Below are 12,504 nucleotides of genomic sequence, written 5' to 3' on the forward strand. Positions count from 1 at the left end.
TGCTGTGTCCTCACGTGGCCTTGCCTCGGTGCCCGTGGGGCAGCCGTGGTGTCCCTTCCCTTCCAAGGCTCTGGAGGCTCTGTGGCCTCCTGGGGCCTTTTTTAATGCCAGTGCTGGGGCTTGAACACAGGGTCGCAAACTCTCACTTGGCACTTAGCTTTTGCTCAAGGCTGGCTCTCTACTACCTGAACCACAGCTCAACTTGCAGCTTTTTGCTGATTAATTGGAGGTAAGAGTCTCGCTGATTTTTCTGCATGATCCTCAGCTTTCAGCCTCCTTAGTAGCTTGGATTACAGGCGTGAGCTAGAGGCTCTGCCTCTAAATACAGCAACACTGGGGTTGAGGCTTGTTTCAATGGAAAAGTCTGTCCCAGAGGCTGCATATGAAGTTTCCTCTGTGTGTGTGTGTGTGTGTGTGTGTGTGTGTGTGTGTGTGCCCGCGCGCACACGTGCTCATGCGCGCATGCACCATTTTTGTTGTTATATTTTGTATTTGATAGTCTGTATGCAGTGTTTTTTGTTTTTAATTTTTATCAGTCATGGGGATTGAACTTGGGGCCTGGGCTTTTGTGCAGGGCTAGGGCCCTACCACTTCTAGGCATAGCTCCACTTCTGACTCTTTGGTCATTGATTGGAGATAAAAGTCTCACAGACTTTCTGCCTGGGCTGGCTTTGAACTGCGATCCTCAGATCTCAGCCTTCTGAGTAGCTAGGATGACAGGTATGAGCCACCAGCACCTGGCAATCGGCAGTACTTTTACTGTTGAAAGCATCCAAGCCATAGGCTAGAAAGATTCGCCAGGGATTTACTTAGTTCCCAGGGAGCTGAGGGCTGGCTGCCTGTTCTCAGATCTTAGGGTCCAGGGAGAACACAGTTGGTACCGCGCAGAGGCTGAGCGTCAGCAGCCCCGCACATCCTTGGGGCACCAAATCACTTTGGCACCTGCTGATTGATTTCAAATTGCACAAATATATACCGTTCAGAGCCACGGCCCGTGGGGGCAGCAGGAGATATATTCAAGGTGCGTTGACTTTTAATCGATACGGTGACAATATTATCTTGTTTAATTTGTACAATGGTGGTTTTAAACATCAAATCAAGCAGTTTATTATGTCAAAAAAGATGAAGGAGCACAGGAATAAAATTCTCCTGACATCACATCGGGGTGTATTTCACTCCCGTGACAGGCCATCATGATCGGGGACGATATTGTGGGCGACGTCGGCGGTGCGCAGCGGTGTGGGATGAGAGCTCTGCAGGTGCGAACGGGGAAATTCAGGTGAGCGCCTCACCGTCCCCTCACCTTCCTCTCCTCTAGCTTCCTGGGCTCAACCATCTCATTTTGCTCTGCAAACAAAGAGGGCTTTAGCGGGCTTTTCTTTCCTCATGGATGGGCATTGTATGGATGGTCACTTGAGCCACACTTCCACTTCTGGCTTTAAAAAAAAAACAAAAACACTTTTTTTGGGGCTGGGAATGTGGCTTCATGGTACAGTGCTGGCCTAGCATGTGTGAAGCCCTAGGTTTGATTCCTGAGTACCACATACCCAGAAAGAGCTGGAAGTGCTGCTGTGGCTCAAGTGGTAGAGTGCTAGCCTTGAGCAGAAAGTTCAGGGTCAGTGCCCAGGGCCTGAGTTCAAGCCTAGACTGGAAACAAAACAAAACAAAACAAAAACTCACTATTTAACTGGAGATAAAGACTCTCAGATTTGTCTGCCTGGCTGGTTTTGAGCCTCATCCTCAGATCCGAGCCTTCTGAGTAGCTGGGATTACAGGCGTGAGCCACCGGCTGCTAGCTTGCCCAGGGAACCTTCTGAGCAGGCTCTGGCTGTGGAAACAGATCCTGGTAGGTATGAGGTGCAGAAATAAAGGCTCTGTTCCAGGTGCCCCTGCGCCCCCCACCACCATGCAGGTGGGCTGCGTCTGTCCCCTCCCTCAGTGGTGTCGGAGGCTTCGCTGAGGCAGAGGTGTAGTGGGTGGCCTCAGCTCCTCACTCTTTGTCCTTTCGCCTCTCGTCTGTGAGGAGCGGAGAAATGGCAGGTGACTGTCAGCCCCGTTCTGTGATGGGCTCTCAGGAAAAGCATGCTTTCTCGTGCTGGGTCCTCCTGGGTCTGAGCTGGCCGCCGGCAGCTGGGCGCTGGCACCGGGAGCACGTGGAGATGCCCAGTGGTGACCAGGTCTGGGTCACTGTCCTTGACAGTGCCGTAGACACCAGAGTGTGGCCACACGTGTGGCCATTCAGGGAAAGGACAGTGCTGGCGATGCTGGAGAGATGTGGGTAAGACACGGGGACCCCACGCGCCAGCTGTGAGGTGTCTCCTGGGTGAGGAGCGCGTGTGAACGCAAGGCGGTGAGGAAAGCTGTGCTTCTGGAAGTCTCCGCCCAGCTCCTTCCCCGATCCTCCCAGGGGAGGATCACACACCTGGAACACACACCTTCTCTCTTCCCTCAAGGAGTCCCGGGTTCCAGTGCTCAGGTGTGGCCAAGGGCATGAGGGAGAGAGGCTACCCCATGCCCAGCCTCCCGGCCCAGCCGGGCGTGGCGGGGTCCGCCTGCCGCTCAGATAGAAACCCCGCACGGGTGTTGTGCAGGAGGTGGAGGTGATGCCTCCCGTGCTCTTCTGGAGGCCGGGCCTCCAACACCGGCAGCTTTTGTGTCTGGCCTGTCTCCAATAGACCACTCAGAAAACCAGAAGTGGTGCTGTGGCTCAAGCGGTAGAGCACTCGCCTTGAGCTGAAGAGCTGAGGGACAGCACCCAGGCCCAGAGTTCAAGCCCCATGGCCAACAAAAAAAAAAAAAGTTTTTTTTTAAGGTGAAGCTGAGGAATACCACTTGGGACACAGGCGGCTTCGGGATTGTTGGGAGAAACCACGCTGTCTTTCTTTATTAACTCTGCCCTCAGTTGGGGTCTTTCTGGCCCAACCAAGCCAGACAGCCCTGTGCAGAGTGCATCTGCCTCATTGCAGGCTGGAGCCAGGGGCTGCCCAGGCCCTGCAGATGGTCCCTTCACTGGAGGGAGGCCCACAAAGGAGGAGGGGGCGCAGGGGGCGCTGTGCGCACTCCCCACCACCAAGTTCCAGGTACCTGCCTGCCATTTAAAAGTGTACACGGAGCAAGGGCACAGCCTAGTGGCAGAGCACCAGCCTGCCGCGCACAGCGCCTGGGCTCGAGCCCCAGCACCGCACACACTAGTGAATCAAAGAAGGTTTAAATATCCACAGGTGGTTTACCCCTGGAGAGATAGCCATCCACAGTTTGCCAGATCCTTCCAGGTATACATAAACCCGCTTGGGGTGTGTGTGTGTGTGTGTGTGTGTGTGTGTGTGTGTGTGTGTGTGTGTGTGTGTGTGTGTGTGTGTGTGTGTGTGTGTGTGTGTGTGTGTGTGTGTGTGTGTGTGTGTGTGTGTGTGTGTGTGTTCCTTTTTCTTGCACACTTTTATGGCATGACCAATGGCATGCTGTACGTGCCTGGCACTCAACCAGCCCTCAGCTGATGACCAGGGCTGCCTGTCTGGCTCCTAGGAACTGTCACCTCGCCTTGGTTTGAGAGGGTGGAGCCTGGCCCCTCTTGATTTTTTTCATGTATAGGTAGAGATCTACCTCCTTCATCAACCTGCAGACAGAGGGACGGAAAGATCAGGACAGAGCCATGCCCGGGGGTCGAAGGGTGGGAGCACTGGGCAGAACCTAGGAGCCACGAGCTGCAGGTGGCCCCGGAGCTTGAAATACAGCTGGAACATGATGGAGGGATGAGTGGCAGACCGAGCAAGAACAAGATTGTTTCCTAGCTCAGTAGTGACATACTATAGTGGCTGCTGGGTGAAAACATCAGTGTTTTATGTTGATTTGCCTGTTGATGGTACTTGTCTGTGAATGGAGCTATTTGAAAACCGCTGGCCCCTGTGGCTGGTATAGTGCTGCCCTTGCACTTCCCCCGTCTCCCTGCAGATGGCACCCTCGACGCACAGAGGGGCCTGCCACTCGCAGGCTGGCCGCCAGAGGGGCAGTGTGCCGAGCCTGGCGGTGCCGGGGGCGGGGTTGGTTTGGGGAAGTTCCGTATAGAGCTCCCTGTGATGTGTGGCTGGCCAAGCCAGTGGGCGCCTGGCTACATTGGAGACCCCCTCTTCAAGTGGGGAGAGCAATGGGTGGGACAGGTGTCATGATACATCACCCTGCCCACAGGTGGCCTTGGAGCTGTGGACAGAGAAATGCAGATGAGAGAAATGCATACCGTGGTTTGATAGCCCAGGTAAGGGCCTGGTGTTCTTCCCACCTGCTCTGCTCCTGACACACGGGGTACTCTGGGCATGCTGTCAGCCATGGTACCGAAGGCCGGGTAGCTGCTTCCCCACACTGGCTGGTGGGGACCCCGTGACCCCCCACCCTGTCAGGTTTGGAGGGCCTGCGCCGGAGCGAGGCTGCCTCCCAGTGGGCACCTGGCCGCTGCTTTTCTCCACTGGCAGCGCTGACCCCATGGTCAGGTATGTCACAGGCAGATCTGCCAGTCCAGCCTTATGTCAGGGCTGTGCAAGAACAAGGAGGGGTGCGTGGCCCTGCGGGAGAGCTCCCCGCCCCCTGTGGAGTAGGAGCAGTCGCCAGCATGGCCAGGCCCTGCCTCTGTCCCTGTTTTTCTATTGCTTGTACTGGGGCTTGAACTCAGGCTTTGCCTTTCTGTTCAAGATTGGTACTGTACCACCTGAGCCACACCTCCACTTCTGGTTTTGTTGGTGGCTAATTGGAGATAAAGTCTTATCCTTATTCCTGCCTAGACCAGCATCAGACCATGATCTTCAGATCTCAGCCTCTTGAGTAGCTAGGATTACAGGTGTGAATTCAGTGGAGTGTGTGTGTGTGTGTGTGTGTGTATGTGTGTTTGTTTAGAAATATAGCCTTTATCACAATCCATCTTGTAACACTGTCACCAAAAGAAACCCTGCCGTCATCAATACTGAAGTTCTCCCTTCCCCCAGCACTAGTCTGCTTTCTGCCATGTTCTCGTTATTGTGGCAGAATTGTATAGCATACGATTAGCCGTTAAAATTATGATGTCAGTAAAGTCTGAACATATAGCTTAATGACTAATGAGACAGATGCCCCCAGTTGGGAAGCAGGACACTGGCAGCCCGCGGCCAGCCCTGTGAGCCCCTGGTGTGATCGGAGCTCCTCCTCGGGACCGGTCGCTGCTGGGCTGCGCCGCGATCTGCGTGGCCAGCATCGTCTGCAGCAGCTCACCCTCCTGCTGCTGCTCTTGTTCTTTTCTGTCTTTTTTCTGATATGAGGGTTTGAACCCAGGTCTGCTTGTTCTGGCTGATATTCTACCGCTTGTACCACACCTCCAGCCTAGCTTTTTGCCAGTTATTTTGGAGATGGGGTCTCATGGACTTTTCTGCTTGGGCTGACTTCGAGCCACGGTCCTCTATATTGCCGCCTCCTGATTGCAGACAGGCGTGGGCCACTGGTGCCCGGCCCTTCCGGTGTTCTTCCTGGCCTGGTTGTGCCTCTCCTCATCCCTTGCAGGGGACATTTGGGAGGGTCCCAGCCGGGCTGGTCTTCCTGGGCTGTGGTCTTGGGGGCAGGCGTGCCCGTAGCATTGCTGGATCATGGGTGGCAGGTTCAACGGTTCACCTTGATGGTGGGACACCAGAGAGGTCACTCTTACCATGGTGGGACCAGTCCCTGTGTCGCTCATGTCCCGGTCACCACTTAGCCATTCTGTAGGGGGACCCTGCTCTTCCCAGCTAACAGCCTTGCCGGGGAGGTCTCGGCCTTGTCTGTACCTGGAAGGCCAGGCTACCTGGACTTGGGCCTCGTTAGGAGCTCCGAGGATCCTGGGAGGCTGGGATGGCCTCAGGGCACAGAGGTGCCGTGGTCAGTGGGGCCTGTGGGTGCGGGAGGTTTAGTGGGGCCCAGGACAGAGCCTCCCCCTGCCCGCCCACCCCGGCCTCCTCAGAATGGAGCTGTGAGTGCCCCCTCAGCAGCTGAGTGTTTCTGCCTTCTTATTGGTTGGTGAGGTGAGCATTCCTGCCCTCTGATTGGCTGGTATGGTGAATTACTATGGAATTACGACAGTGGCACTTCCTGGTACCTGATCTCATGGTTGTACTTGGTCCCTAACCAAGATCCAGGACAAGGAGGGCAAGGTTTTCAAGTCTGGACAAGCAGTGGGGCGGGGCTTCGCCCCCCACGGAGACACCTTTGGGGCCGCTGGGGGAGGCTGCAGGTTGTTGGTGTCTAGCTAGCCAAGGGGTCCCAGAGAGAGCTGGGGAGGTGGCTTCAGCATGAGACCATGAGGCCTGGAGCTTGGCCCACCAGGGAGGATCTGTGCAGGCCTTCCAGCCCTGAGAGCTGGGGGGCCCAGGTGAGGCGCTGTGGAGAGGTTAGATGGGGCCGTGGGGAGGGTCAGCTGAGCCTCCCATCCCATCAGCCTTGCTGGAACATTCCATGAGTCACTCAACTAACATCCAAGTGTGCGCTGTAGGCCCGCTGCTCTTCTCCCGCTCCGCCCTGCACCAGCGAGGGGCGGGAGGAGCCTCGGAGACCTCTGCCCGGGCAGTGCTGTCACCTGTGCCCTCGGCCCCTCCTCGGCCTGGCTGCGGCACCCTGAGCATGCCCCCGGGGAGCATCTCACGGAGCGTGGGGAGGACCCACCTCGCCGTGGGAGCCTGGGCTCGTGGGCCACGCAGCCCCTCACTCCCGGCCTCGCCCCCCCTTTTCCCCCCCCCACAGCACCCCGAGCTCAGCTCCCTAAGAGCTGGACTCACACAAGGCCTGGCTCTGGGGTCTCCGACCCTGGCAGGCCTCAGGGTGGCTCGTTTGACCCCCATGTCCCCACCTGAGGGTCTCCTGGGGCCGAAACAGGTGACAGCTCGGAAGGCTGCATTGTGGTGGTGTCTGCCGGCAGGGCGGGAATGCTGGGCACAGCGGGGCACTCCGGCCGGGCCGCCTGCCAAGAAGAAAGGCGATGCCGCACCAGGGGCTGCGGGGCCTGGGCTGGCCACCTGCCTGGAATGTTCTCTGCCCCAACATGAACCTTGGCTTTGAGGCTCTGTGGGATTCCCCTTCCCCCAGCCCTCCCAGGCCTGAGCCCCGCTGCTGCGCCACGGCTGGGAACATGGCCCATGATGCTGGGGCGAGCCTCAGGGGCAGGGTGCACCCCCAAATCTGTCCTTACTGCTGCTCTTTTCCAGCACCCCCGAGAACAAGGGTGTCACCGCATGGGACAGACTCGAGTGGGGACTGGAAGTTTCTAAAGCCCTGGGAGCTGCGGGGCTGTGCATGGCGCACCCCTGTGGGGAAGAGAGTGAAAGAGGGACCCACACAGGGAAACTGAGGCCCAAAGATAGTAGAATTCTCATCCAGGTTCACCCAGTTGGCAAATGGCCGAGCCACTGGGACGTACCACCACACCCTTGAGGGCAGAATCTCAAGTGTGTGTGTGTGTGTGTGTGTGTGTGTGTGTGTGTGTGTGTGTGTGTGTGTGTGTGTGTGTGTGTGCGCACGCGCACGCGCATGCGCGCGCGCACTAGGGCTTGAACTCAGGACCTGAGTGCTGTTCCTTAGCTTTTTTTTTTCTTTTTTGGATCAGTCATGGGGCTTGAACTCAAGACCTGGGCGCTGTCCCTCAGCTCTTCAGCTCAAGGCTAGCGCTCTACCACTTGAGCCACAGCACCATTTCTGGCCTTATCTGTTTATGTGGTGATGAGGAATCGAACCCAGGGCCTCATGCATGCAAGGCAAGCACTCTACCACTGAGCCACCTTCGCAGCCCCTGTCCCTTAGCTTTTTCACTCGAGCCATAGCTCCACTTTTGGCCTTATAGAAGTTAATTGGAGTTAATGAGAGTCTTACAGATTTGCCTGCCTGAACTGGCTTCAAATTGTGACCCTCAGATCTCAGCCTCCTGAGTAGCTAGGATTACAGGCGTGAGCCACCCATGCCAGGCTTGGGTTCCACCTCTCAATACTGTCAACTTGTGGCAAGAAGTTTCACCGTGGGTTTTGCAGGGGTCGTTCAAGCCACAGCAGACCCTACTGTCCCCATCACATATATCTCCTGAGCACTTAACAGTGGCCCAGCCCTGTGGTGGCAGGGAGAAGGATGGGCTGGTGGCGTGCAGGTAGAAGGCAGCAGGGGTGCTGAGGGCTCCCTGTCAGTCAGCAGTGGAGCATGCTTTTGACGCATGCCCACTGGGACCCTCCCTGGATTCTGCCTCTTCCCACAGGTGCACGTTGTGTGCAAGGGCCTGTGTCATGTTTTACCATCCAGAGGCAGACAGAGCTCCAGCCCCAGCCGTCAGTTTCTGCCCGTTCATTTGCTCCCTGTCTGTAAAGTTCCAGACAGGACCTTGCTTCACCTCGAATGAGAATGTGCCCACAGAGATGTGTCAGAGTTGCCCCAAATAGAACGGGCTGCCTGGACAGGTGCAAGTCTCCACCCCTGGAGCCCACCCCAGAGGCTGGCGGGCCTCCTGCTGGGGAAACCCCTTCCTCCCCCCCCCCCCCCCATGGAACTAAGTAAAGGCTCAGAGTCAGCCTCTGTGCTGACACCTGCTGGCCGCTGTGTGCGGTGCCCCTCGGGTCCCATGCTAGCCCTGGCCCTGATCGCCACTGAAAGGTGGGGAGATGGATTCCCAAGTCCCAGAGGAGACCTTAAGTCACCTCCCATTTGCAGACACAGCAGACGAGCCCCGACAGGCAGGGCCATAAGCATTGGGCCGCTCTAGCTACAGGGCTGAGTCTACCCACGCTGCCACCCACCTGCTCCTCTGGTCCTGGCTGTCCACTGCTCCTGAGGCGAGGAGCAGGGCTCCAGCGGTGAGCCGAGGAGCACAGGTGTCTGCTGGTGATGGGAGAAGACCCAGGTGTTCTGGGTGTCCCTGGGTCCTGGGGTGTCTGCACCCCATGCTGTGTGACTTGACAAACAGCAGCTCCCTGCTGCAGCCCGAGCCCCCCCCCTCACTGGACACAGGCCCCCCGCAGGGGAGAGTCCCGCCCAGCCGCTCGCCCCCTCCTCTGTGGGGGTCACTTGAGGGGCTCAGGGTGGGGCTCCACTCTCGGGACAGAGGACTCATTTCTGTGGCTTTGGGAGGAAGGAGGGGTGTCTGCTACACCCTCCGGGGCTACGTGAGGATGGGGCTTCATTTTGGTGAAGGACCCCAGCTGCCCCTGTGGGACAAGTGGATGACAGCCCCAGGCACCCGTCCAAGGGCGGGGGATGGTTGGCAGTGTGCCCCCGGTGTCCTCCAGCTGCACAGGGGTGATCCAGGCGGCTGAGTCCAGGCTCACCTGGCAGAAGGCTAGCCCACACCAGCCAGCCTGGCCGGGCCATCTGAGAGTACACCTCTGATGTGGAGGGCAGTGCCGAGCGGGGTCGGCTCCTCCAGGACTCATCAACCTTCCCTCTCCCTTCTGCACAGTTCCCTGCGGTCTCCTCTCCCCTCGTTGGCCTGCATCTCCAGCTGGGCTTGGCTGCCTCTTGTGGGATCTCTAGACCACTTTCCTTTCCCTCATGCTGCCTCCTGCTCGCCCCACTAGAGGGTGCTGTGCACCAGGTCCAGGGAGCAGCTGGCTGCCCCAGTACTGTGGTGGGCACACAGGTCAGACTCCAGGGGGCGCCCACAAGCACTCACAGCCACATCGCCATATCCCCAGTGCTGGACCGGCCTGGGTCTAACTTTGGGATCTGACTTTCCCCTTAGTTTTTAGTCTCCCATATCTGACTCGTACTGGGCAGGACAGGGGCAGCTGGCTGGTCAGAGCTCTCAAGGCCGGGTGGGTTACAGATGAAGTGAGCCCACAATGAGCACCAATCACCTCCATCCCGGTGTCTGCTAGTTCAGATCTCTCCTGGTCTTGACTCGGGAGAAAATACTCCGTGCGCAGGTGCCTCATCCCGTGGGAACTGAGAAGACAATGGTGAGACTTCTGGACCTGGGCCCCTAATTCCTCGAGAGCAGCTCTTTTGTCTCTTCCCAGTTCCTGGAAAGATGGCTGTGGGGTGGGGGATGGGAGGAAGGGGGAGATTCAGGAAGCAGTGATCTGCCCGGTTACAGAGGGGGAGACAGGCCAGCAGGCTGGGGTGGGGACTGCTGCCTCCTCCCCCCACCCCCTCCAGCTCCAGCCACACCACAGTCAAATGAGCGTGGGCCTGTCTTTTGGCTTGTTCCAGAATGTTCCACCCAGGGGCCTTGTGGCTCCCAGGGAAACAGTTTCTGGAGGCCTGGCAGGATCTAGGCAGTGTGGAGAAGGCAGTCCTTGTTTAGTTCTGGCAGGACAGAAGCTGGGAGAAGAAGGGGTTAACTTAACTTGGAAGCCTCCAGCGAAGAGGAAGCTTCAGTGTTTCCATGTGAAATAGTTTAAAATAAACTCGGTCCCTCAGAGGCCAACCCAGACGGCTCTCACTGGGGCAGATCGGGGCTGGGCCTGTGTCCTGGCTCCTGCAGGCCCGGGAGAGCCCCCCATACCTGCAGTGAGCAGGTGGACACCACCCCTACTCTGCATCCCAAAGTAGAATCTCCTTGAGGGGGTCCGTGAGCTGTATGCCCAGGGGCATACAGGGCCAGGGGCTACAGGGCTTGAGGGAATGGGGGATATCTCTTGGAAGAGACCCTTAAAGGCAAGAAGCCAGATGGGCCCCCAGTTGTCAGAAGACCTCTGAGAACCTGAACTATTTAAAAGAAATCCCAGCCGCCGCCACCGAGGCCCGGGAGGTGTGGATGGGAGGGCGGGTTTAAACAATGGCTCTTGGCAGGCTATAGGCCGCTGAGGGGAGGGACAGTGCCCAGCCAGGGGCTGGCACAGGGACTGTGGCGCTGTCTCTACCAGGTGGCTCTAGTAATAACATAGCCATCTTTCTAGAAGAATCTGCTCCTCACAATGTGCCAGGAAATGTGCGAGCATTTTTTTTCTCTTTTTATACAACAATCCTAAGGTAAATATAGTTGCCTCTGGGATTTAAGTATAGAATTTGAGCATTGGTTCTAGGCAGTAACAACCTAACAGGCCCTGGACTCCAAGTAACTCTACAGCTCCTGCTTGCAGCTCCTGCTCTGTTATTCTGACTCAGTTTCCCTGCCAGTTCCAGGCCTCCTGGCTTCCATGTGAGGTCCTGGGACCCCATTGCCTTGAGGTGCCCTGGTATCCAGGGTGCCCAGTAAGATGCTGAGTGTGCTGGGGCCCTGTGTGGTAGCCCCGGGGCTGGAGGCTCCAGGTGGCAGCATGAATCGGGCTTAGAGAGCAGGCAGCGTGCAGACTCAGCCTGGAGCCAATTGTACAACAGGGAGGGGCTACATCAGCCCCTGGAAGGCTGAGTGGTGTCTCCTTGGCCTCACTGCCAGGTCCAGAGCCTTCTGTGCACACCATGATCCAGAAGCTTCCTGATGCCCTCCACCCCTGCCAAGAGATGGCATCTAAAGAGAAGGCCCCCACCCCACCCCCCAGGCCATGGGGACACCCCACCCCCCACAGCCTCAATCTGTTCATTAGAGAGGCTAGCCAAGGATAGAAGGCCTGCCTATGAGTAGCCCATCTTGTAGAAAGCAGCTCAGAGGCAGAGGGCTTGTCTAGCATATGTGAGGCCCTAGGTTCGATTCCCAGCATTGAAGAAAAGTACAAAACAAAAGCCTGCTGGGCTCATCTTGCCCATTGTGAGTATCCCTGGACAGGGATACTGCCACCCAGCCCACGGGCAGGCTTGGAGAACCAAGTGTCACAGACCCTCTGTAGCTCAGAGCCTCGATTGGCTTAAGGTCCTGGGGGGGGGGCGGGGTCCGTGCTTTCCTCCACCCCATGGTGTAGAGTAGGAAAGCCTCCCGTGGTTCTGGCCCAGCTCGGGTTGAAGCCAGAGCTGCTAACCAGCTCGGCTCCTTGGCGCCCCCTGGTGGCAGGAGGTGGCAGAGGAAGGGCGCGCTTCCTTCAGGTAGGGTCTCAAGGGATTGTGTGAAGGTCTCTAATGAAAAGTTAGCAGGATTGACTTATTTCTACCCAGGTCTCACGGGACCAGAGACAGGAGCAGGGGCTATTCAGGGCCTCTTTCTGGGGGAATTTAGGTGAGTTGGAGAAATGAGAGGTGCTGGCCTGAGTCATCCCAGAAAGCCCCCAGCCTTCCAGATCTGGTATCCGTGCCCTTCCCTTCCCCGAACTCTGCCCTGTGCCCTGGCGTCCGGGGAGACCTGTCCCCCACGCACACCGCACACCCACGTCCATTCATCCCGATTCTCACTGCCCTCCGGGGAAAGGCGCTTTCTCGCCTGACCTGTGGGTGCATGGATTCCATTAACCCACGTCCAGGGTGGGAGGTGCAGAGCCAAGGCCAGTGATTCTCACCTGTCCCTTCCTCTGACAGCACGCGTGGATGGGGGCGCAGGGCAGGCAGCTGGGGGTCCTGCCCCATGAGGCAAGGGGCAGATAGAGGCGCCTGTGGCAAGTAGAGCGGCTGTGTCAGGCCTGGAGGTATGGGCGTCTCAGGGCCATCGCAGACGGCAGGCTGACAGCCTGGCCACCAGAC

At 57.7% G+C, this 12,504-nt stretch overlaps 1 protein-coding gene across 2 annotated transcripts in view; it reads left to right on the forward strand.

Annotated features, from left to right (window-relative positions):
• The window catches only part of Lhpp (phospholysine phosphohistidine inorganic pyrophosphate phosphatase), a 63,494-nt gene that overhangs the window by 28,342 nt on the left and 22,648 nt on the right, over positions 1–12,504 (forward strand). For both annotated transcript variants that reach the window (XM_069988254.1, XM_069988253.1), the window contains exon 6: positions 1,188–1,279. In XM_069988254.1, coding sequence (XP_069844355.1) covers positions 1,188–1,279 — 92 coding nt within the window. The remainder of the gene's footprint in view (positions 1–1,187; positions 1,280–12,504) is intronic.

Source organism: Dipodomys merriami, unplaced genomic scaffold, assembly GCF_024711535.1.
Source record: "Dipodomys merriami isolate MVZ:Mamm:240054 unplaced genomic scaffold, mDipMer1.0.p SCAF_35, whole genome shotgun sequence".
NCBI lineage: Eukaryota > Metazoa > Chordata > Mammalia > Rodentia > Heteromyidae > Dipodomys > Dipodomys merriami.